This window comes from Haliotis rubra, unplaced genomic scaffold (genome assembly GCF_003918875.1).
Source record: "Haliotis rubra isolate DU_JTF1 unplaced genomic scaffold, ASM391887v1 Scf282, whole genome shotgun sequence".
Lineage (NCBI taxonomy): Eukaryota > Metazoa > Mollusca > Gastropoda > Lepetellida > Haliotidae > Haliotis > Haliotis rubra.
Window position 1 is genome coordinate 587,265 of NW_025766914.1, and position 25,143 is coordinate 612,407.

Sequence of the window (25,143 nt, forward strand, 5' to 3'; positions counted from 1 at the left end):
GCTATGTTTATACAGACGGAACGTGTAAATGCATTGAAATTAAAACCGAAAGTTAATGAAGCACTGCCCATAACTCCTTGCGTCAGAAAAAATGGCGGGCTGTAATGTCTTGTATTTGGATGCCCCAGCGGTTTTAAAGCTAGTGTTTCGGAAGACATTAGGATTTCTGGCAACCAAAAGCCCTGAAGGTATTCTCACTACTGATAGAACAAAAGTTGTGTGTCAAATGTGCCATGCCAAATTGAAATACTCGGGAAATACCACAAACTTACACACACATGCACATGTTATTCGGCACCAACCGGAATTGAAAGCTCGCGACCAAACAGGATCGAATGCAGATTCCAAACCAAAGTCTGAAAAGACATTGACAGGTCAACAGACACTCAGTTTTAATAGAGTTATGGATACTCGGCGCTCTACAGAAATTACCAGCGCTATTGGGAAGTTCATTGTTAAAGATCTCCGAACATATTCAGTGGTGGAGAGTGAAGGCTTCCTAAACATGATGAAAGTTGTAACACCTCAGTACCAGGTACCAAGTCGAAAACATTCTCTGATCGTGTCATCCCAACTATGTACAACGAAAAGAAGTCTGAGATACAGAAAGCCTTGAAGTCTGCACAATATGTGAGTCTAACAACTGATGGCTGGACATCAAGGACCGCAGTGTCCTACATTACAATTACATGCCATTTCATTAACAGTCAGTGGAACTTGCAGAACTTTGTGCTGCAAACAAGGCCAATGTGTGAATCCCACAGAGCAGTTAATGTTGCTAGTGTTTTGGAAAATGCTTCACATGAGTGGGGTTTTGATGGTAAAATTGTAGCCCTTGTTACTGACAATGCAAGCAACATGGTTGCAGCTGCACGAGAAGCTAAAGTAAAACATGTAGGATGCTTTGCACATACACTCAATTTAGCTTCCCAGAAATTTCTGAAAGTTGCTTCACGGGTCTTGGCGTCCATTCGGAGAATTGTTGGATATTTCCACAGAAGTGCCAAAGCTGCGGCAATTTTGACAGAGAAACAAGTACTCTTTCACCTCCCTGAACACAAATTAAAGCATGATGTTGTGACACGATGGAACAGCAGTTATGACATGGTTACAAAGTACAGCCGGCCGTTCAAACAATTCTGCTGTCGAAAGATATCAGGAGAGGAGATCTACCAGCATCACTTGGCGAGACAGAATTGTCAACAGCAGAGGATATTGTTCAGGTAATTAGTGTCAAATTAGTCATCAGATACTTTTATCATGGTTATTGAAATGATTGTGTTCTTTCAGATACTTTGATGACAAGTTTATCTTAATGGTGTATATTTGTAATACACAATGTACATTGTTAAACTAAATTTCAAAATGTCCTAATTTGATTTTACTCTCAGTTTCAATTTCATTTCAAATTTCATTGATCATTTTGATGAATTTTCAAAGTCTGGTTTTCCTTAACCATGACAGGTTATGCAGCCTATGAAGTCAGCAACGGTTGCTTTATGTCATGGAAAGGAGCCAACCCTGTCCGTTGCAGGCCCCCTATACCACCACTTGTTGAATATGACATCTGAAGAAAACAGACATGACAAGTCAAGAGTTATGCGGGACATGCGGAGAGCCATACATGATGACCTTTCTAACAGGTAAGGTTGTTACAACGTCTTAGGGTTGTTGTTAACAATAAACTATTGAAAATGTCAACTGTCCACTGGCATTGGACCAACACTGTTAAATGTTTTGTGTCTAATTTTTCAAACAATTTCTACAAATTGAAAAATATATATTTACAATGTTACATATGAAATTAAATTCTTTGATTATTTTGATATAGGTTTATAAAGTTTATGTGAATGCAGTAGGTCTGATATTTTTGCAGATATGCGGACCAGTCACTGTTGCAGAAATCCTCTGCTTTGGATCCAAGAATCAAGGGACTTCAGTTCCTTAGTGATGCTGACAAGCTGAGTTTATTTGCTGAAATAGCAATTGAAGCAGCTGGGCTACCTGAGGTAACATCATTTGAGAAAATTTTAAGTAGTTAAGTTAATTCGCTGGTATTAGAAATAGTATTAAACTTTTTTTCTAACTGGTACATTTTCAAAGAATGATGTGTGTCTTTGCCAAAACAGCCTAAAGGTGAGGGCTACTGTGAGTTGTTTGAAGATATGGAATCTCAACGATTCTTTATTTGATATTTCAACTTTTCAGGTGGCTATTAAAGAGGAACCCCTTGAAATTGATGACCAGTCTCTTCCACAATTGCCAGCTCTTGATTCACCAGATTTGTCTATTGAGCCCAATGAAGAAAAGGATGCCGCTGTTTCTGTTCAGGAACACACAGGACCCAGTTTGGCCAAGCGACCAAAGATTGAGTCAGATGTCAAGGGGAAAAATGTGCTCTTGATGATTTACTTGGTGAAGTGTTCATAACTAAATGTGAAGAAGGGAAGAAGTCCAAGGTGGATATGGTTAATGATGAAATTAACAAGTACAAAGACATGCCTACCATTCCATTGTCTGCAGATCCATTGATCTGGTGGAAAGACAATGAGTACATGTTTCCAATGTTGTCAGCCTTAGCAAAGAAATACCTGTTTGTCCCTGGAACATCAGTACCATCAGAAAGGGTGTTTTCGACAGCACGTGACATACTGTCTGCCAGCAGGGCAACCCTCAAAAGCAAACATGTTGACATGTTACTATTCTTGAAAAGGAACATGAAACTGTAATTCCCTTTTGGCCAGCAACAGATACATCCATTTTCATGTTAATGTTCAAACATAGTTCATGTACAATAGTACACGGCATTTGATCTTTTTACTCTGATATTTAGATGAGGTATGCTCAACAACTTTGGCAATATTTCGTTGTGACTAAAATTTTAGTATCGTGATGTATCGTATCGCAGGTTGTATGCCAATACCGGCACTAACTCACTCACTCACTCACTTCCAGATCATCATGACAGTATTAGAAGCAGAGTTCTTAATTTAGCAGTTTAAATATCCAGCGGTAACGTTCGTGAAGCACAATTTGTCACCGTGTAACCATACAAAATCAATGAGATTCAAATGTTAAGTTGGGAAGGGCCGCCGACTCATCTCAATAATACAACAGGTGGAATTCACATATTCAGCTCAAGCCACCAATGTTCGTACATTTTGATTCAGCTGGTCAGACAGCCGGCAAGCCCAAATGATGCTTTAAATTTACAGTCTATTCAGAGCACGAACATGTCAAATGTGTGTAATTCATGATCCATATCTGTATCTTTGCACATGCATAATACAAAGTTGTGTCGAGAATAGCAGACAATACAATAGAAGCAAGAAAAAACCCTTTCCGTATCCATGAGAAATCTCTGCTAAAACCATTGTCAATTGTACAAATGTGACTATATCATGTGTGTATATTTGTTTTAGAAGTATGATGTACGATGTTGAACAAATCGGGTCTGGACCTGACAACCCAGTGATTGTCACCATGCAGACAGAGCATGTGTTTTATGAATCACTGTAAAATTGTGATGATACCAAGTGTTCGCGCAAAGGTAAGCTCGGGAACGTATGGTATAAGCCAAAATATGGAATTGCATCAGGCAATCAGCTTCAGCTCACAACATATATGAATGCGGGATTATGTCCGGCCCAGGACAAGTGTGACACCTGTTTAGAAATGTAACACGCACTATGAGTTGAAAATTAGGTCAGGATCCAGCTATGAGTTATTCCGAACGTAAACCAGCGTGGTCCAGAACACTTATTCAAGGCATGATGGCTACATGGGGTTTATTTTTTATCTGATTGGTCCAATATAGCCACAAGTTCAGTTTACTACATTGGCCAGTTTCCATAGCCAAAGGTAGGCCACCATACCAGGGACCATAGGGAACGGTGCCTCTGCTACATGCAGTTGTGGTGTAGCCCTGTTGTTAAAGTGTTCGCTCGTCACGCAGAAGACACGAGTTCTATCCCAAGATGGATACAACGCGTGAAACCCATTTCTGTTGTCCCCCGTCGTGATATTGATAAATCTCACTCACTTAATCACCCACCGCTACATGCATGGTTATCCAGCAGGAGTAACAACATGACGAATAACTAATAACATCATGGTTCTATTTAAAGGCTGTATAAGAGGATGGTTATCTCCTTTGAATATCATATTCGGTTTTTCTCACACTCCTAAGAAAATCGAATTTTATTGCATGAAAATCCCTGCAACTTTGGGCATTCCGGTGGACGTTTGGAGAGCCAGGATGGGAAGATTTGTGCCTCCTAAGTGTGTGAGACAGATTGCAACTGTGCTACCCTACGATCCAACTAGTGAGTGGACACCGGCCATGGATACAGCATACAGGATTCTACTGTGTGGGTCACTAATTCTCACTGTGGTGTGTGCTGGATCATTCTTGGGATCTTATGTGAAGGATTTAGAGTATTCTTGGATTCCACCAGCGTCTTTGTGTGCTAAAGGAGACGTGTGTAACATATATGTGACGTCACCATTGTTTACATGGCGAAATCAGGGGTCACTCGATTCGGGTACCGTTCCCAGTGTGACAGAGTCTCCATCAGTGATCCACCTTGCCGGAGACGTCGAGTTGAACCCAGGGCCATCTGGTAAGGAAATGGATGATATGAAATCTGCTATAATAAACCAGATAAAGGATTCTGAGCAAAGGCTTTCGAAAGACATCGTATCTATTAAAGAGGATATAAAATCCCTCAAATCAGAAATGACAGGGTTAAGGAACGAAGTGAAAACTAACACAGAGGAACAACAGGTTTTGCGACAAGATATAGATGCTCTTATCGAAAGAACTGATCGAATGCAAGATTATGTTGGTGATCTTGAATTCCGTATTGAGGATCAGGAACAAAGAGGCCGACGCAACAACATGGTTTTATACGGAGTACCGGAGGCTGAGGGCCACAACGAAACTTACAACGAGAGTAAGACCAAGTCTTGGAAATCCTCAACGACGCCAGGAAATCAAAGGATTTGAATCCTCTTGTGCCATGAGACATAAAAAAGGGCTCACCGCCTTACGAGTAAAACTTCCAATAAAACCAGGCCCATAATTGTCCGCATGTGCCATTGGGAGGACAAATGGCACTCGGTGAAACTACGGAGCGTACTGAAGCAGAAAGGTGTCGGCATTGTAAACGACCTCACAAACCACCAGAGACAGGAACTGTACAAGCTTTGTGGTGATTTTATTACGAAGGGAACAAACTTGTGAAAGAGCCCAGAGAGGAAATCACACAGGATTCTCAGGACCGCACCACTCAGCAGGATCAACCATCCAGTAGACAGCTCAGATCCTCCTCCCACACTTCCACCAGGGGGCAGTCGTACTAGGGGTGTGGCCAGGGGCGAGTGAGGGGCAGTAATGCTAGTGATTCTAGGACGCTTCATCAGGATTTCACAGACTCAGCTGACAACATTCCTGAGGACAATGACAGTGTTGTGAAATTTCTTTTCTGGAATATTTCAGGCATATACAATAAATTAAGTGACATTGACTTTGTCAATTATATCAGATCATTTGACATTATGGGAGTTACACAAAACTGGTGTAAGGATCTTGATCTAGGTAATGTTCTTCAAGATCACAAAGGTGCAGATAAATGGTAGACTCTCTGGCGGTATATCAGTCTTAGTTAGGAAGTAATTGTATATATATTTAAAACGAACACATATTTCAGAAAATGCTATTTTCATTTTATTTAACAAAACTGTGCACTTATTATGTGGTGGTGACTTCATTGCCAGGACTGGAACGAAATCTGACTTTGTTGAGGACATATTAGAGTATACTGAGAATCATAGTCACTTCATGTCTGATTTCATATCTGACTATTTTAATCTTAAACGGTTTTCTCTTGATAAAATTGTCAACAACTTTGGAAGATGTTTAATTGATTTATGCTCAGTTTTGAATATTCATATAATGAATGGAAGATGCTGTACTGATGAAAATGGTGGTGATTTCACTTTTATTGGTGTTATTGGTGTAACTTTTATTTGAGTAATGTACAAGTGCAATTGACTACATTGTAGCTTCTTCCATAATATTTGACAATGTTGTATATTTTTGGAGTTGAATCTCGCTCAGATTCCACTCACATCCAATTTACACTGAAACTACGAGTACCCAAAAAGCATTATCTTTCCAGGGATAGGAATGATCAAAGCAATACATCATTTAAGTTTGTCTGGGATAATGACAATTTACAAGATTTTAGAGATCAACTTTTTTCTGACCAAGTTCAAGATTTACTTGATAATTCAGTTGATTCAGCATTGTCAAATGTTGAAGCGAGCATTAATTATTTAGTAGATGCTTTGAAATTGGCTGGTTCAAACATGAAAACACCTTTTGGAAAACCTAAATCAAAACAGTTGAGTAAAATGGTATGATGCTGAATGTGATCTCTTTAAGAAGAAAATATGTAGGGCTCTTAATCATTTTAGAAGAAGTAAGGATAAAGAATCTCTCAGATATTATCACAACATTAGAAACAAATATACTGCTATTTGCAAAGAAAAAAGGCAAAAGTACTTTCAAGAGAAAAATCAACTATTGCAAAACAGTGTTCATCATTCAAAAAAAGCAAGGTCATAACTAAACAGTCTAGGTAAAGATCAGGGCCCGGCTGTTCAATACTCGGTTATCTTAACCGGCCGTTAGGTAACCGAACGTTAAATATGCGTTGTTCAAAACATGGTTAGTCATGCCGTTAGCTAACGACGCCGTCAAAGTTTAACAGTGTGGTTAACGTCACACGTTAGCTTCCATATATCCCAGAGTTCCGTTTTCTGTTTACTTCCGGTTTACCAAAAATGGAAACGCAAAATGTCGCCTGCACCACAAGGAAAAAGAGAAGACGAAATTTCTCTGCTGACGAAAAGAATGTAATCCAGTCAATGGTCCAGTAGTTTATCATAGGCATGCGAATGTCGTAGCGTTACGAACGTTTTGTATTGGAACACAAGGTTCCAGCCGTTTGCATAATATATATTCCAAAGACATATGATCCCAGCTCTGTGTGGGACTTTCTTCAATTCCAGCAACAGAAAAGACATTTTAATGAAAAACTATAGCACAGCTGCAGATAAAATATGATGAATCCATGAAAATAATATTAATATTAGAAGCATGTTGTCCGTTGATAGAAAATGTATAAATATTACACACAAAGTTACGCTTAGACGGCTACAGTCTTAAAGAATCTTTGAATTCCCACAAGACCTATCGCTCACTTTTCACGCCTTAAATTGTCATGACTGAATGGTCAAGTCGTGAAGATGCTATCAATATCATTTATTAATTATTTGCCAATTCTGTCAAAAATTGTAATGTATGAACACACATTGCCAAATCTTTTAACATCAAACAATATAGATGTGAAAATAATACCATTAGCTTTTATCTGAAATATGCATTCAATGCCAATAGAAACTTAATATGTTACTAGCACCACGTGCAAGTAATCAAACTGTAATTATACTATAGGCCCCAGGGCCAACACTGCTGAATAAAATCGATCTATTATTCAACCTTACTTTTGACAGGAATCTCATGAATAATACTGTGCAATATCGTCATTATCTGAACGCCTTCACAGACGTATATTCCGGAAAGATGTCTTGAAAAACATGAAGCTGCGTCTAATTTATACATGAACATAATTTCCTCGATACTCATTAATCAGATGAACCTTCATTTAGTTCAATTCACAAGTGACTGCAGAAAATGCATAATTATTTTCGGTCGGAAAACTTATATTATATTTCATAAGTGTATTATAAACCGCTGTAGTAGATGACCATAATTTCCTCGATACTCATTAATCAGGTGAACCTCCATTTAATGCATAGATAGTTCTTTTCAATGTCTTCAAGGACGGAAAACATGTATTATATTTCATAAGTGTATTATAGAACGCTGCAACGATTCAGCAGAGAAATACTATTGTGCCATAGTATTCCTTATATGAACCTATCAGTGTATAACATTAGCATTCAGATATTGTTATAGAATAAGTTAAAAATTCCAAATATTATCGTGTAATATGACAAGAGATAGTGTTGTGTTCGCTGTGACAAAAAGGTTTCGATATTCAAATATAACATTTAATCGAAGTGACTACGAAGTAGGCCTGCATATCACTCACAACAGAAATAGATACATAATAATGTTTTGTTTCTTTTCCTACACATCAGTTGCGAGAGCAATGTTTATCATCAATTAATACAGCATTTTTAAAAGATGATTTGCTTCAATTAAAGCATTCGAAGAATGAAAAAGAAATTAGGCCTATTGCTGAAATGATTTGTAAAAATATAATTAAAATCCATCTATGGAAAGGGATGCCAGACGGACATATCAAAACAAAATCGGATAATTACTTGGAGTATAGGCTTTTAAAAATAGCATATTAATTAACAATGATATCAGTTTTTAATAAAATCCCTAATAATTCTGAAACGTTGCCGATAAGCCTGGAATCGTGTTCAGATGTTTTCATAAATACACTCACACGAACGCCCAGGTGCACTTTGCGCCCTATTGGATAGTGTTTACAAAATCACGTTTCGCGAAGGCCGGTATTGAAACGCCAATTACATCACTTGTATTTCATGTTCAGCGGCGACAAGTGAATCACTGCATTCTAAGGCTGGGACGGGTACTCGGGTACTCAAATCCGGGTCGGGTACAGATGGAATCGAGTCCTATTACTAGGAATCGAGTATCCGGAAAGGGAGAGAGCTCTGTAATGACAAAGGCAGACAATAGCTTGTCTTTTTCATTTTTGACGTAACACACATTTACATCATTGAGTGAGTGAGTGAGTTTAGTTTTATGCCGCACTCAGCAATATTCCAGCTATATGGCGGTGGTCTGTAAATAATCGAATCTGGACCAGACAATTCAGTCATCAACAACATGAGCATCAATGTGCGCAATTGGGAACCGATGACATATGTCAACCAAGTCAGCGAGTCTGACCACCCGATCCCGTTAGTCGCCTCTTACGACAAGCATGGGTTACTGAATATTAAATATTCTAACCCGGAAATTCACGGGTTTTTACATCATTGGTAGTGTGTGATTAATGGAGCATAGTTTTAATGACTGTAATTTATCTGTGCATCAGCAGTGAGTAGTTAAGTTACAGTAGCAGCAGGAACAAAACGTTTGTTGTTATAACGAGGAATGTAAGTAATGATGTTACTCTCTATATTGGTTAAACAGACGTAAATTAAATAGCTTGAGGTCAGTTTTAATGTCTTATTACCAACTGTTCAGGTTTTCTATAATAATCTCTGTCAAATCGTGATTGAATATTTAGAAAGTTGACCCGAATGTATTTCTTACATTTCCGGGTACTCGATTCCGATTCGGGTACGTACAGGCGGGTACTCGATTCCATTGTTTCCTTCTCGTCCCAGCCCTACTGAATTCGTCATACAACTGGTCCTTTTGGCACCAATACCAAGTGTCTAGGTAAAGTGAAACGAAAGATATTGGGGGTGGAAACATCTGCTGTGCTCGAAAGACAACACCTGTTTGAAATGTATACAAAGAAAATTTCAGACTTTACACTGTGTAGCATTTTCGCACATTTTCAGACACCCATTTGCATGGAAAGAGCATAGTAGCAAGAAATAGGAAATTAAAAATAGATACAATACAGGAATGTGATGTGTTTACACGAAACTGTCAAGTTTCTGTGCTGCGTGACGCCATGACTGACGCAAAATCATGCAGAACGACAACGGTAATAATCGGCATTTCTGGCTTCTTCTCTTTCTTAAAATGGGAGTGTATTTGGCAATTTCTCTGAGATGAAGGTCGGTAGAATAAGAGCATACACAATCACCATATCACGCCGATTACACTTTCAGTATCATAATGTAATCGTTCGGATATTTTTTCATGAAACTAATTTAATTATCTGCATGTAGCCTGGTTCAATATCATATCATACGCTGGTATAGGGTGTACGTGTTAAAAGATGAAACGTAGGCATCATGTACTTGTACAACATGTATTTTAGTTCCTATGATGTGCATAGATACAGTTTCGTATGTAACTCTTCGTCAGAATAATTTCCAATATCGAAGTCCAGTCCACGATACACCCTGTCCTTTCTTTGCTGAACTGGCATCATGAAAGCAGTGTTAGCCATGAACGCCATTTGCGAGTTATCCACATTGTTAGAAAGTTAGCGGAGGTCCTTAAGTGTGTTAACTTAACGTCACGTTAACAGCCTGTTAAAAGTTAACAGAGTTTTGAACAACAAGATAACCCTCTGTTATTAGGTAACAGTCGGTTATATGTACTTAACGGCTGGTTGAAAGATAACCGAGTTTTGAACAACCGGGCCCAGAAGGTGAATAATATCACCATTAGCGACTGGTAGCATTATTTTAAAGACTTATTTTCATTTACTGATACTGAATTGCCCTGTGCTTATCAGAGTCAAGAGACACAAGGTGACACTCAATCACATCCAGATACTCAGTTTGTAAATGATGTACTTGATTCCCCTATTAGTAGAGGGGAGATTCTGGAGAGTATGCACCATCTTAAAAATAACAAATCACCAGGTTTAGACCAGATTACTAGTATTCCAGAGTTTTTTAAACACTCGTCAGATATCACTGTGCCTTATCTTGAACTTATATTCAATGTCATTCTAGAAAATGGAACGTCTCCAGAATCATGGTCAGTAGGATTAATTGTACCGATACATAAACAAGGAAATCTGAATAACATAAACAATTATAGAGGCATTACCCTACTTGGTATATTTGGCAAAATATTTACCTATATATTCAACAAAAGGTTAGTTTTCTGGGCAAATACTCTCAATAAAATTAATGAGGAACAAGCATGTTTTGGAGAAGGTTATTCAACAATTAATAATGTTCTTATCAATCAAGCTTTAGTCAATAAATATGTTATGTACTCTTCGTTGACTTTGCCAAGGCATTTGACTCAGTGCAGAGGCATAAGCTATGGACTCTTTTAAAAACTCATGGTCTTAGTATCAAAATGAATAAACTTTTATGTAGTATTTATGAGAATGTAAAGGTGTGTGTTCGTAACAATAATTAAATTTCAAAAACTTTAATCAGCCAGTTAGGAGTTAGACAAGAGTGCATTTTAAGTCCGTTTCTATTTACCTTTTTCATGAATGAATTAGCCACTCAAATTAATGAGAACTGCAATCACGGTATCCAGCTTCATCCAGATATAACCCAGTTATTCTTACTGTTGTTTGCAGATGATATTATTCTGTTTTCATCCACAGTCAAAGGTCTACAGAGACAAATCAATGACTTTGAAACTTACTGTGATGAATGGAAATTGACAGTCAACAGAAGTTCTTATATTTAAGAAGGGGCAGTTATCACGTAGTGGTTATTGGTTCTTTAAAGGAGAAAAGTTAGAAACTACAGGATTTTATAAATATCTAGGTGTTTACTTCAGTAGGGATCTGTTAGGGAAGGAACATTCATATCAGGCAACAATCCAAACAAAAAAGGCTTTTGTAAGTATTTTCAAACACTTGAGTTTGTTGGGAAATATTTCATAACAATCATTTTTCAAAATATATGATGTTAAAATACTCCCAATTTTATTATATGGTTCAGAAGTGTGGGGTGTACAAAATTTTGATGTGATAGAAAAAATTCATTTATATGCCTGTAAAACATTCTTAGGTGTGAAAATAGGTACGTCTAACCTGATGGTATGTGGTGAGTGTGGTCGGTTTCCACTTTATCTACACTCAAATATTAGGGATATCAAATACTGGTTAAGACTTCTTGATATGCCTTCATACAGACTGACTGACTGACTGAGTTTGGTTTTACGCCACTTTTTACAGACTCCCAAAACAATGCTATAATATGATGTTACTTTATGATAAAAATGGAAAGATAAACTGGGTTACTGGAGTTAGAGAGTTACTTTTCAGTAGTGGTTACGGACAAGTTTGGCAAAATCAGAATATGTATTCAAAATCAAATTTTGTATTGTCATTAACACAAAGGTTAAAAGATATGTATATACAGACATGGACTGCTTCACTGGCTTTATCAAACAAGTGTTTTTATTACAAACTATTTAAATCGCAAATAATTCAGGAAGATTACCTACATACGATTACCGTTAAAAAGTTCCGAACTGCTCTTTCACGTTTTAGATGTTCCTCCCATGACATTTGTATTGAAACGGGACGTTATGAAAAACATTAGTCGGTACCAAAGAATTTGCAATTTGCAATGTTTCAGTTGAAGATGAGTATCATGTTCTGCTTGTATGTCCTGTTTACTTACAACTGAGAGAAAGATATCTGCAACCCAATTACTTTACATACCCAAATTTAACTAAATTTCATTTATTGTTGTCAAATACAAATGGTAAAGTTCTGCAAGATTTAGCTATGTTCATTTATCATGCCTCCAAGTACAGAGTTAACATAATTGCAAAATGAGTCTGCAATCTAGCTGGGTGAGCTTTTACAATTCTATTTATATTTTTATACTATGTCTGATTGTATATATTGTATTGTAATGTACTATAGGCCTGTGGCCTTATTAAGTACTGAAATAAACATAACATTAAGGCCGTATACCAATAAAGGTTTTTATATATAGTTATTATTATTATTATTTACAGATTAAAGATAATATGCAGCAGACAGGGTTAGGGTGATCCTGGCACAGTCAGGCTGGTAAAGCTCATCATCAGCTCAGGGCCCTTGCCCCCTCTACCCGCTGCCCAGACAGTTAATGGGAAACGCTCCTAGGAAACGCTGCCTAGTCGAACCCTCCAAGACCTTTCCGGAGAATATGTAGACTCCCCAGCACTGCAGCCTTCTGCATTACCCAGAATGTCAGAAGGGCTGTTTTCCCGGTGGAGAACCCGGGAACTCTCCTGATTTGTGCCAAGAGATCAAGAGGTACCAAACCAAGGGCACCGAGAACAATGGGGAGTCTGACGACAGTGTACTTGGGATGCAAGCGAGACATTTCAAAGGCGAGGTCCGCATATTAGTCATGCTTTTCCTGAATCTTGCCAATCACATTGCTGTCAAAAAGGACAGAATATTCAATGATATAAATAAATTCACTGGCTTTATCAAAAAGGCCAACATAAGGTTTGTTGGCAGGAATTCTTCTTTTACAGATTAAAGATGAAAATGCAACAGGGAGGGTTCGGGTGATCATCAGCTAAGGGCACTTGCCCCCTCTACACGCAGCCCAGACAGCGGATGGGACTTCTCCAAGGAAACGCTGCCTAGTCGAACCCACCAAGAACTTCCCGGAGAATATGAAGGCTCCTCAACACTGCAGCCTTCTGCATTACCCAGAGTATCAGAAGGGCTTTATCAAAAAGGACAAGATCAGGTTTGTTAGCTGGAATTCTTCTGAGGCTGTATATGGACCTATTCCACAGAAGTTTGAAAGCATCATTTTCCATGACGCCCTGGACATGTTCAGGGTCGTACCATGGATGGACCTCGGAGTCAAAGCCACAGGCATGTCGGAGACGGTAGTAAAAGCAACGAGCCATGCCATCATGTCGTTTAAGATATGATGTTTGTGCCAAGGAAGGGCATCCACTGACAAGGTGTTGGACAGTCTCTGTGAATTCATTGCAAAGTCGACATTTCATATTGATATTTTCTTTAAGAATCACATTTAGGCGATTGCGAGTGGGAAGTGACTGGTCCTGAGCAGCAAAAAGAAAGCCCTCAGTTTCACATGATGCAATGGCTTCTCAGAAAGCTTCTCCACAAAAGACCGACTTTGAGCAGACTTGGTGAAGGACTTCACCTGGTTTACTCCCATCGCTGTACCGTCCAGCAGTACATCGCCATCAACAAAATCAACCTGAAATCTCAACCTTGGCACGCTTAACATAGCTGTGGAATTCCTTGCTTTCATCATGAGTCTTCACATGCATCACTAGAGGATCGTCCGATAAATAAATATGTGCAAAAGTACACAATAAAATTCTTTCATGAAGAGCCTCCACATTAAACAAACCCCGACCTCCAGAATTGATTGGCATCTATAAACGGTTAAGAGAGGAACGAGGGTGGTGGGCTCTGTTATCAGACATGATCCTTCTGGTCAGACGGTCAAGACTCTGGATGTCTTGTTTTGTCCAATCAACTACTCCAAAGGAATAGGAAAGGACTGGCACAGCATAAGTATTGGTGGCTTTGACTTTGTTTCGAGCATTTAGCTCTGAGATTTTCTTTAAACGAGATTTGTACTCGGCCCAAAGTTTGCCTTGAATCTGGGCATTCTGGAGCTTGTCTCGAACTTGCATTCCAAGATAGGTGTAGGCTTGATCTTCCACAAGATGCTCAATAACTCCTCCCCCTTGTAACTTGACCGATCCATCATTAACTACCTTGCCACGTTTCAAATGAAGAGTATTACATTTGCCGAGTCTAAATGTCATGCCGATATCATTAGAAAAGGACTCGACAAGGAGAACCTGCTCTTTCAAAATTGGAATCTCCTTTAGCAAGGAGCTCGATGTCATCCATGTAAAGGAGATGAGTTAGAGATGTTGGGGATCTGTGCTGAGGAGGTCCGGCATGGTAACCCTCCTCTTTATTGAGCAGGATTTAAAGACAGACAAAAAAGCAAAGGACTAAAAGAATTCCCCTGAAATATTCCCCTTCTGATTGGAATAGATTCTGAAGTCTGCACCTGCCCTTGCGAGTACATCTCAAGTTGAGTCGACCAGCAACTCATTAAAGACTTGAGTAAATCAAGTAGTCGCTCAGGGAGGTCAATACAAAGAAGAGACTTCAGAATCCATTCGTGAGGGACAGAGATTGCGGTGATATGGTTTAGCCTCTTCCAAAATCATTTTCTGTACAAGAAGTTGATCCTTGCACCCCCAACATCCCTTCCTTGCTCCCTTCTGCTCTCTGTTAATGATATTATTGGAAGAGCAGAAAGACGACACGAGGTTTGTCAAACACCCTGTGAATATTTTGTATTGTGTATTCAAACATGTGATAGGGCGGAAGTTTTTGGGATCAGTCAAGTCTCCTTTCTTGGGGAGAAGTATTGTGCGATCTTTGCAGAACCATGGAGGAACATCACCTGTGTCCACGAGAGTATTGAAACAGTGTAGTAATGGTGTTTGGACACAGGGGAACAGTTTCCAATACCGGTTTCGAATGTCATCAGGCCCTGGAGCTGTATTAGATTTGGACTTTTTTATAACACTTTTCAGGCAATCTGGTGAGATGTAACAGACAAACTACCTAGTTACCTTCTCATGCATTGCATGGTCATAATCACGGACCCATGGTGCCTCTAGGTTACAGTTGCCGGGTATAGCCCACAACTGTTTCCAGAACCTTTCATTGTCATCCATCGAAGGCCGTTTATCATGCTCACCATCACCCTTTGTTTTCAGTTGTCTGTAGAAGTTGGTTTTTTTATTATTATTAGTAGTAGTAGTAGTAGTAGTAGTAGTAGTAGTAGTAGTAGTATTGTAGAACATTCTCTCCTGTCCGTTTGTCTCCAAATGAGAATTATGAATTGAAATACAACATAGTCATAACTCAAAATCGGTAATTATCTATTGAATGACAATACGGCACTAGGTAGACATTAACATAAACAAACTCCATCGTCCTCATCACTGACAATCAGATCAGCAGACTCACCATGCAGAATATATGGTTGAAAAGTTTATGGACTTTGTGGCTCATGGTCAACAAGGTATAGTGGGTAAAGAGAGGCACACAGGTAGACAAACATGTAAACAACTGTCTCTTCACTCTGTGGGATACATACATATGGAGAATGATTCCACAAGAAGGCAATAGTTATCCAACCTTGTACATCAACCTTATTAATTGTGTAAACATCAGTTAACCTACCGTGCAACTTTACTACGTATATATAGTGCTTTGTTGAACATCACTTGCTTGATAACGCTGTTAGAACCTACACCGAAACGTAGCTCATATTGATAACAGATCTGTTAAACTGCCTGATGTACACATTGACACACATTGATGTAATACCGAATATGTGTATATGACTATGACTCAATATTTCAAATAAGGAAGGTGATTTCGTAAATGGATCGCTTCTGTCCAGTCCGAATGTGTATCATCAATGTGATATGTTTTAACCAAACAGTCTGGAAATGGTGCCACCCCTGGCGCAGTTTACTCTCTCCTTTACGCGAACAAAACGTATCGTCACGGATTGACAGTCATAAAATAAATGAAACTGTACAAAGTAATTGTGAAATTCATGTAAGATCCTTCGAAATAAAGAATAACATGACATGTTGCTTACATGATATGTTGCTTACCCTTTCTAGCGTTGATGGTGACGTATCTGATCTGGTGGAATAGAATGAACCATCAACATGCCCAAGTTATTGTACTGTTAGCCGACGTGCGTGCGCAGATCATTCATCTTACACAATATTGGGTTAACACAGTTCTATTCGGTCTACTGACCTTCAAGCGTGGTTCAACTAGTTCGATATTTTCATTTTTTTACATAAGTAAGGTTTAATAATGTCGAATATTATCAAATATATCATGAGATTGAATGTTAATTGAGGTGAGGTGAAATTGGGTTTAACGTCGTACTTGGGAATATTTCGCTCATATGACGACGTTTTTCAATTGCTCCAAATCACAATAAAAATGTTTCAAGCATATATGTTAGAACGTATTCAATAAATATCGACATTTTATAAATACGACATCGTCTTATAATGACACACAAAAAGAAGACATGTAGTTTGATGAAATAAGAGAGTCCGACATTCTACGCTACACAGTTAACTGTTGAAAGGTTACTGTGGGGTAGTCAAGTGGTTAAAGCGTTCGCTTGTCACGCCGAAGACTCGGGTTCGATTCCCCACATGGGTACAATGTGTGAAGCCCATTTCTGGTGTTCTCAGTCGGGAGATTGCTGTAACTTTGCAAAAGGTGGAGTAAAACTAAACTCACACTTGTTGAAAGGGAACCAGATAATCTCAAGTTATTGAAACTCAAACAAAACTGAAGATAGTAGATGTACAGTGACAGAGGACACGTCAACATATGAAACGTGGGAGAGCTATCTAAAGAGTGTATGCGTTGTTCTACACAAACTTAATTTCTCGACGATCGTTAAAGCAGTTGTGGGCGAAACTGGATGCAGGCGATAGTAACTGTCACGATTCAACAGGCGTACGGTAAAGTGATAGGGTTTCTCGTACCTTCAGACCCATTGAAGTCACACCACTTTACTGCATCACAAAGCACGCCTCCGTGGTATGGTCACAGACTACACTGGAACATTTAAACACGCGTTGATACCGCAATGATGAATTTATGGTTCTTGAACATAAAAATAATTAAATGTATATGTTGAACACTCGGTCAATGCGTACAGTCAGTTATTATGTGTAATTCCCATGAAAATCAGTGATCCAGATGAACATTACTTTTACACCAGCACATCTGTTCACAAAACAAGTGCGTTCAAGTGCGCGTCAGTAACCGTTAGTCAGTGTAACTGTAACTCATAACATGAGGGGTGACGGTGGCCTTCCAAGGACCCTCGTATGTATTAGAGCTGTTTCAGTCCAAAGATCTCTCAAGAGTGTACTGTAAATATAGATGTGCATCGCATAAATTAAATGTTTAGTTACTACGTTTTAAACGTCTGAAAGATCATTACCAACTGTTATGCTCAAAGTGTAATTTAGGATATGTTGAAGATTTATAAAATTTTATTTCCTTTTGTTATGTCCTCGTTATATGAGAAGTACAAAACTGTTTATACCACCATATTATTATAACAATCCACCCCATGATAAATTTGTCTCATTAATGTTAGCTACCAATTCTGTTCTTATAAAGAAGTCATTGTTCTCAAAAGAAATGTACCATGTTAAGTAGTCTTGCATTATGTATCAATATATCTTGCGAATTGTATGCTTTTTCTATCTTAGCACTATGGGCCATGAGGCTCAAATGCAAAAATAAACTTAACACTCTTAAAACTATCCGTATTTTTGCACGCATTCCCAATCATACCTTTATCCCATTAACCTGATGTTGTAGAAAATGCACGGAGCATCCAGAGGTGTCCGTGTCAGAGTCAGTCCAGATTTGTTGTTTTCGATCTCAGACAGATTTTTGCGAATACCATGGGCCTATGGATGCAATAGTCCAAGTTGTGATGTCACAATATATTGCCTACTCCAGAAGTTTCTTTGTTGCAATATGGGCTACGTGCTGACATAAACATCAACGGACAAGTGTAAACGATACCTTGGATACAGATCTTAGGGCAAAGAAAAAGGTTTGATACCTCCGAAATTGCCTGTGAAGAATGGCAGCCCTTAGGCACCCAGGGAATCTTTGAGAATGGTTTCGAATCCGCGAGAGTAAGTGAGATGTGTTTCTAGGTTCATCAACACCATACCCTTGCTAGAGTCGCCAAAGTGGTACACGTCTGAGACCTGTATTACTTCGGGCTTTGTTCCCATGTTGAGCTGACAAGCCCTTATACAACTGGAATACTGTTAAAAAGGCGTTGAAGCCTAGTCACACTCTCATTATGTGTGCAGTACAACCATATGCTTAGTTCAGGTTTAATCAGTCTTGAATATATATTGTCACTCGCTTCAACGAAATTTGTGTCTAGATACATCTACATCTAACTCAGACCTCAGACTAGTCTAAAATTCAAAACCGCCTCCGTGGTGTAGTGGTTAGAGCGTCCGCCCGGAGAGCGGAAGGTTGCGGGTTCGATCCCCGACCGCGTCATACCAAAGACGTCAAAATATGGTACTTGTTGCTCCCTGTCTGGCGCTCGGTATTAATGGGTACAACAAGGACTGGTCAGCTCGGAGTCAGTATAATGTGTCTGAGTGGGGTATTCATGCTTCACTGCGGCATGGTATATCAGTGAGCTAGCACTATAAAAGCAACTTAAGTCTGGGCTAGCACAAGCAGCCACACATACAAACGCATGCACGTCGTCACATGAGCGAAATATTCTTAAGTACGACGCTAAACCCCATTTCACCTCACTTCAGAACCGAAAGATCTATATCTATATAAAGCGTAACAGGCACTTTTCAGTACGGACTGAATCATCTGGCAGCTAACATTGGGTGGTTTTGTGTGGGTTTTTTATGTACTCCCCGTAATTGTAACTGATAATATGTTTTAATATCTAGTGTTGTCTTTTTTACATGATGACGCATGCTGAATGCGACCGCGCGTATTTTCAAGCGGTTTTCATCTGGGGTTGGTCTGTTTAGTTTCCTGTACTTGGAAAAGGGGCTGACTGAGGTGGTCACATTTTACATTGTATTGCCAGACTATGCACACATATACATGTAATAGCTGCTTGTAGCTTCGTTCATTTTGTTTTCAAACTATAACGTTACTATAGATATCTGTGGGAAAATATTTGGTTTTGTGTAACATTTAGGCTGTAAAATGATCGAGTCTGGACCAAACCTTTGATTGGATTCATGCAGTGGACTTAAGAGCTGTTTTAGGATTGTCTAACTGCTTTTCTTACTTTAGTTTTTTGTATTTGCTTCCATGTGATATTTGCATATATATGAACTATTATTCTTACGCAATGTAACGCAAAATGTATATATTATACCTCTCTCTGTGTCTCTAGAAAAAACACACGAATGACTAAGTATGTACATACTAATGATGTTCATGTCTGTCTGCTCGACCGAAACAGCAATGAAAACCATCTCATATTTCAACACTACTGGAACAAAAACGAAGAGAGTATTCATGTGCTTCGAACGTAACGAGTTCGAAAGTAACGTAGCAATTTTTCTCTACTGATACGCGATTGGGCGGCTGTGCATGTGTTAAAAACTACGTTTTAAAAATTCAAAGCCAGTGAAAGTTTGGTCTCGAGTATCTGCCGCATCAGCGTACCAAGAAGAAAATACGCTGCTGGAACGTTGTGTGTTTTTAATAAGAATGTTTAGGGTCGAATTAAAAAAACAACCAATGTCTCGTTTTACAGATGTAGCTGAGAACATATTTTGTCTGCAAACAAATGCAAAACTGTGCTCGAATGATTATGGTTCACGGTTACACTATCAATATTTCATCAAAGGACTTTAATCTATACACATACGTGGTATTTCAGTGTTTTCATTATTTGCCATAGAAGCGGGTTAGCGGTGAAGACATATAATATTAAAGAAGTAGTGATATTCAATATTTACAGCTATTGATATTTTATATTTTTCTTTAATGAGATGAAGAGATTATATCAAGAGTGGCTGTCAAAACGGATATAACTTATTTTATATTATGCTTGAAAACGGTGAAAGAGTCTACACCGAAATGTCGCTCTATGCAATATGCAAGACGTTATTATCCATAAAGGCCTACGCTTTATAACATATTTAACGAGAGCAGGCGAGTTAGATACTTTTGAATCGAGTTGCAAGTACAGTAATCTGTTTTTACATACCATCAAATCGGATAATTTTAGAATTTACTTCCTGCAAGCATAAAATATGCGTGTGACATCGTTTGGTGGTGTCGCTCGAAACAGTTGTCGTCATCGAAAGACTGTTTGGATGTCTTTGGACATTGGGGATCGGTACTTGTGTAAAGGTTTACGTTGAATACTACCCCATAGACCGTAGACAAAAATACTGAGAGTTTTAATTAAAGGTCACATGCAACGTAAAACACAACTTTGCAGATTCTGATACCTTTCGGTATCGAAACAAATCATCAAAAATGCAAATTCAACTTATAAAGTTGAAAAATAACGCCATGAAAAAACCGCGCGAAATCGAAGTTCAAACGATTGACTAATTTTCCCCAGACGTTTCGGGGGAAAACTGGTTTCAACAGCTGGGCTGCGCTCATAACACGTGCGCAGTGAAATAGGTTCGCGCAACTTGGAAGCGGGCTGTCCGGTGAATACTCGGTGAAGGCTTTCGTGTGAGCTATTTTCCTAATGTTTTGTTGATATCTCACAGGCGCGAGCTTTTTATATGTTATGACAGTAAATAAACTGTTTATATAATTTCATTTGTCTATTTCACCACACGTTCTTCTTACCGAGTCACTTTCTCAGTTCGATACTTAAAAGCAATGTCATTATTTAGCGTTGACAGAATTTCTAACTGTGATATAGATATGTCGTTGTCACAGACAAAACTCAATGTCTTGCTTTATTGACACCTGTGTGTCTGCCTGCCTGTCTGCTAATGACAATATTCAATACACAACTGCGATCACTGACCACATGCAATTTGAACTTAACACCAATCAGGCTATACACCATAAACAAAACGCATTTATTTATGGTCCGAGTTCGGTCTCTGTCACATTATGTAATTACACAGACAGGCAGGTGTGATGCTTGAACACATGACATGTTATGATGTCTGTTGATTGCAAAATGTTATACACAAAAAAATGAGCATGTATTTACAAAACCCAACATCTCTAAAAATACACACACAATGAGCCGTGAAGGCATCTGCAAATGAACCAGCCGTTACACTTGAGTGCACACACACCCGCTCTGACTGGGTTCGGTATTCCGGCTGCTTCGTTTCTTGGGAAGTAAACCCAAGTACACAATATTGCACTTTTGATTTGCGATTGTACGCTTATTATTTTGTTTATATGTTTTTTCATAACCAGCAATGTATATTATATGTCATGAATAAGTGATAATTGTGTTTTAATTATGTTTGATTTTTTTTGGTTGCATGTGACCTTTAAGTAAATCATTCACGGGCTCACACTTAAGTTTATTACCAGTTTTCTCACGTGGGTGTCAGACACACGGAGATGTGAGAAACATAGTTTATCAGTGTAACAGATATGCATTTGTCGTTTGACGTCAGGTTTCCATAGATTTTGTCAGATGATTGGCCAGAACGACCTACTTTCCATCACGTCGTTTACCATGAAATGTCAAGTCATTAAGATCGCGTAAATCCTCCTCTATTCTCAGGACAATCCCGGATTCGACTCCTGAGCAAACGCCCAAAGTCACCATGGTCCACTCCATCCTATTTGTCCTGCTGGACAGCACCTAGTTCGTTGAGAATAGTCAGTAGTTGTTGGCGGCGAGGTCCAACCTAGGACATCCCAAACATGTTCTTACTGCTTATAAAACCCCTCTCCAACAATATCTACAATAAGAAATTTCAGCTCAAGCAATGATTGGAAACAGACACAGAGGAAGATTGATAGTTAAGGTGAAATATTATAACACAAAAAGTACAGAGGAAGAAAACTACTGGAATCGCTTTAAATTTATATACAGATTTACATTTTATAACATCATTTTATTTTAATGATTAGTCAGATCTGCAGTCCCGTTTAAAAGAACAGATAATGTAATAACAGAATTACAATCACAGACATCTTGAATAACTTTAAACACGATTTTGCTATGCTGATTGTGTAATGAACACTCTAAATATAATCATGGAAATTTTCGCATGGATTACCGCATGCGCAGAATGCATTTGTGATTAGCTCTACTCTGTTCAGATTGTAAATTAATCTGCTAGACCTATGGCGTATTTGCGTATGTAGCATGTGGAGTTTTGTAACACCGTAAGGAAAGTATAGTGGAGCAGAGTTGCAGCTTCCATCAGGACTCTGTCCAGTTGCAAACTTAGTTCTTTCCGCAACCATCCCAGACTTTGCATGTGTACTCAAAGTGAGGTATCATGGAAACTATGTAACTTATTAGAAGCATAATTATTTATATTAAGCAGCTATTTAAGTTTTCTCACTGAGTATCATTTTCGAGGTTTTGAAAACAATGTCAGATACAAGGGAAGACCATTTGCAGTTCGATGAAAGTATTATCCCTAAATGTTTTTAATTTTCTGATGTTTTAATAATTGTATCGTCAAACAATAAAAATATCATCTTTGAATGTGAAAAATAATATCTGGATTGTAGGATATCAACCACTTATTTGCCCAGTCATTTACTAGTGCTCTTCTGAGATTTTCGTTTAATGAGGTTTCAGTTCTGTTAAGATTTTCGAAAGTCTTGCCGTCATCAGTAAATAGCCGAGATATGCAGTGTAGATCATTAGCAATATCATTTTATGAACAATGAACAGAAACGGCACAACACTGATCCAAGAGGGGCGCCAGCTTGGGGTAACCTTGGTTTAGACGGTGCTCCATTGACAAAGACTTTTTGATTATATGTGTAATTAAATAATCACTCTAATAACCTACCTCTAATACCATTTCAATTTATGTTTAAGGAATCTGTGCCAAACTCGTTCAAAAGCCTTAAAACAATATTGGTCTTTATCGTCTAGAATTTGACATATTTGATGATATATGTCGAATCCTTGTTGGCAGGTGAATTCCCAGCTTGGTATTTGTACAATAGTTTGTTCTGGTCAAAATAGTTAGATATATGCTTGTTTCAGGCAATGATGGACTGCCACAGAATATATTTTCGGTAATCAATGGTAACCAGGTCTCTTGTACGCTCATCTGAGCAAGGCAACAAATCTGAGGAGCTGCAGCGACAGTGTCAAGACAATCGGTTCCTTCACACTTAACATTCTTATCACAGAACATCGAGGTCAAAGGAAAATCTATGTCAGCGCTATGGTTGTGCACTGAATTCCACTAAACGACAGGAAAACTACAGGCGTGGTGCAAATTTGCCAGAACATACTGAACTTATCATTTTGCTTTAACTCTGTTTACAGTGGACATGGATGTTTAATATGTTGCAACGGAAGGTGGGCTGCCCTGCTTCCACGACCACAGTGGACAACCACGTCGAACAAAGTCGCGAACACGAGCATCCCCAATATCCAACAAAAGAAATAATGTGTATAACTGAGCCAAATTACATGCTGTCACTGCTTATCATTCATTGAAAATATGCAAATCAAAGATCTTATGTATTATAGCATATTCGTCAGTCCTAAAATTAGTCCTTTTAGTAAACAAGAAATGGGATTATTACATAAGGCTTTAAATAATTACTGTTAATTACCAGAAACGCTCAGAAATAATTATTTTGAAGTATCTCTTTATTCGGGAATGAATTAGCATTAACATTTCATACCCATTTTGTGCATGTTTCGTTTCGCTAACTTCCTGGTTTTAATTTTCAATTGACCAAAATGACGACATACATGCTGTGAAATTATAGCAGAGAATAAGCGTCATGGCCGTCGACGAATTATTGATTTTATGACTTTCAACACGCGAAATATATTTTATGTGCGCTTAACTGCCTATTTTCAACAACCCGTTTGCTCTTAATGTGTCCGAAAATGCAGGCATGGTCAGGTTTGAACTCAACAGATGTGATAGACTAACATATTATACATGAAAATAAGATTTTTGGAATTACAATGAAATACAATAAAAAGGAGTCCAGGTACTTTCTTCATTTTCTGAAACTGTGGTAATCGAGACTTGACATACATTATAGGCTATGTCCGTTTTGACAGTGTAACGACAGAGAACCGCATCGTTACGGACGTTGCTCAAAAGATACTGACTGACTGACTGAGTTTGGATTTACGCCGCTTTTAGCAATATTCCAGCAACATCACGGCGGGGGACACCAGAAATGGGCTTCACACATTGTACCGATGTGGGGATTCGAACCCGGGTCTTCGGCGTGACGAGCCAACGCTTTAACCACTAGGCTACCCCACCGCCCCCACTCAAAAGATAAGCCGACGCGACGTGATGTAGCTTAATGGTTAAAAAGCGGCGTTAAACCACACGAGTTTATTCATTTCAGTTTCAAATATGCCATCCACATCTCCTGGAGTGAGTGAGTTACGATCTGAACTCAGCAGATGTGATAGACTAACATATTATACATGAAAATAAGATTTTTGGAATTACAATGAAATACAATAAAAAGGAGTCCAGGTACTTTCTTCATTTTCTGAAACTGTGGTAATCGAGACTTGACATACATTATAGGCTATGTCCGTTTTGACAGTGTAACGACAGAGAACCGCATCGTTACGGACGTTGCTCAAAAGATACTGACTGACTGACTGAGTTTGGATTTACGCCGCTTTTAGCAA

The 25,143-nt window shown here is 38.6% G+C and overlaps 1 protein-coding gene across 6 annotated transcripts in view; it reads right to left on the bottom strand.

Annotated features, from left to right (window-relative positions):
- The window catches only part of LOC124281328 (sodium- and chloride-dependent glycine transporter 1-like), a 70,865-nt gene extending 53,552 nt beyond the window's left edge, over nucleotides 1-17,313 (bottom strand). For 2 of the 6 annotated variants that reach the window (XM_046717364.1, XM_046717357.1), the window contains exon 1: nucleotides 16,372-16,455. In XM_046717364.1, coding sequence (XP_046573320.1) covers nucleotides 16,372-16,373 — 2 coding nt within the window. In that variant the 5' untranslated portion in view covers nucleotides 16,374-16,455. Of the gene's footprint in view, nucleotides 1-16,371; nucleotides 16,468-17,290 lie in introns of those variants that run through there. The other 4 variants (XM_046717362.1, XM_046717361.1, XM_046717359.1 and 1 more) reach the window with 4 other exon arrangements.
- Nucleotides 17,314-25,143: the final 7,830 nt, after the last annotated feature.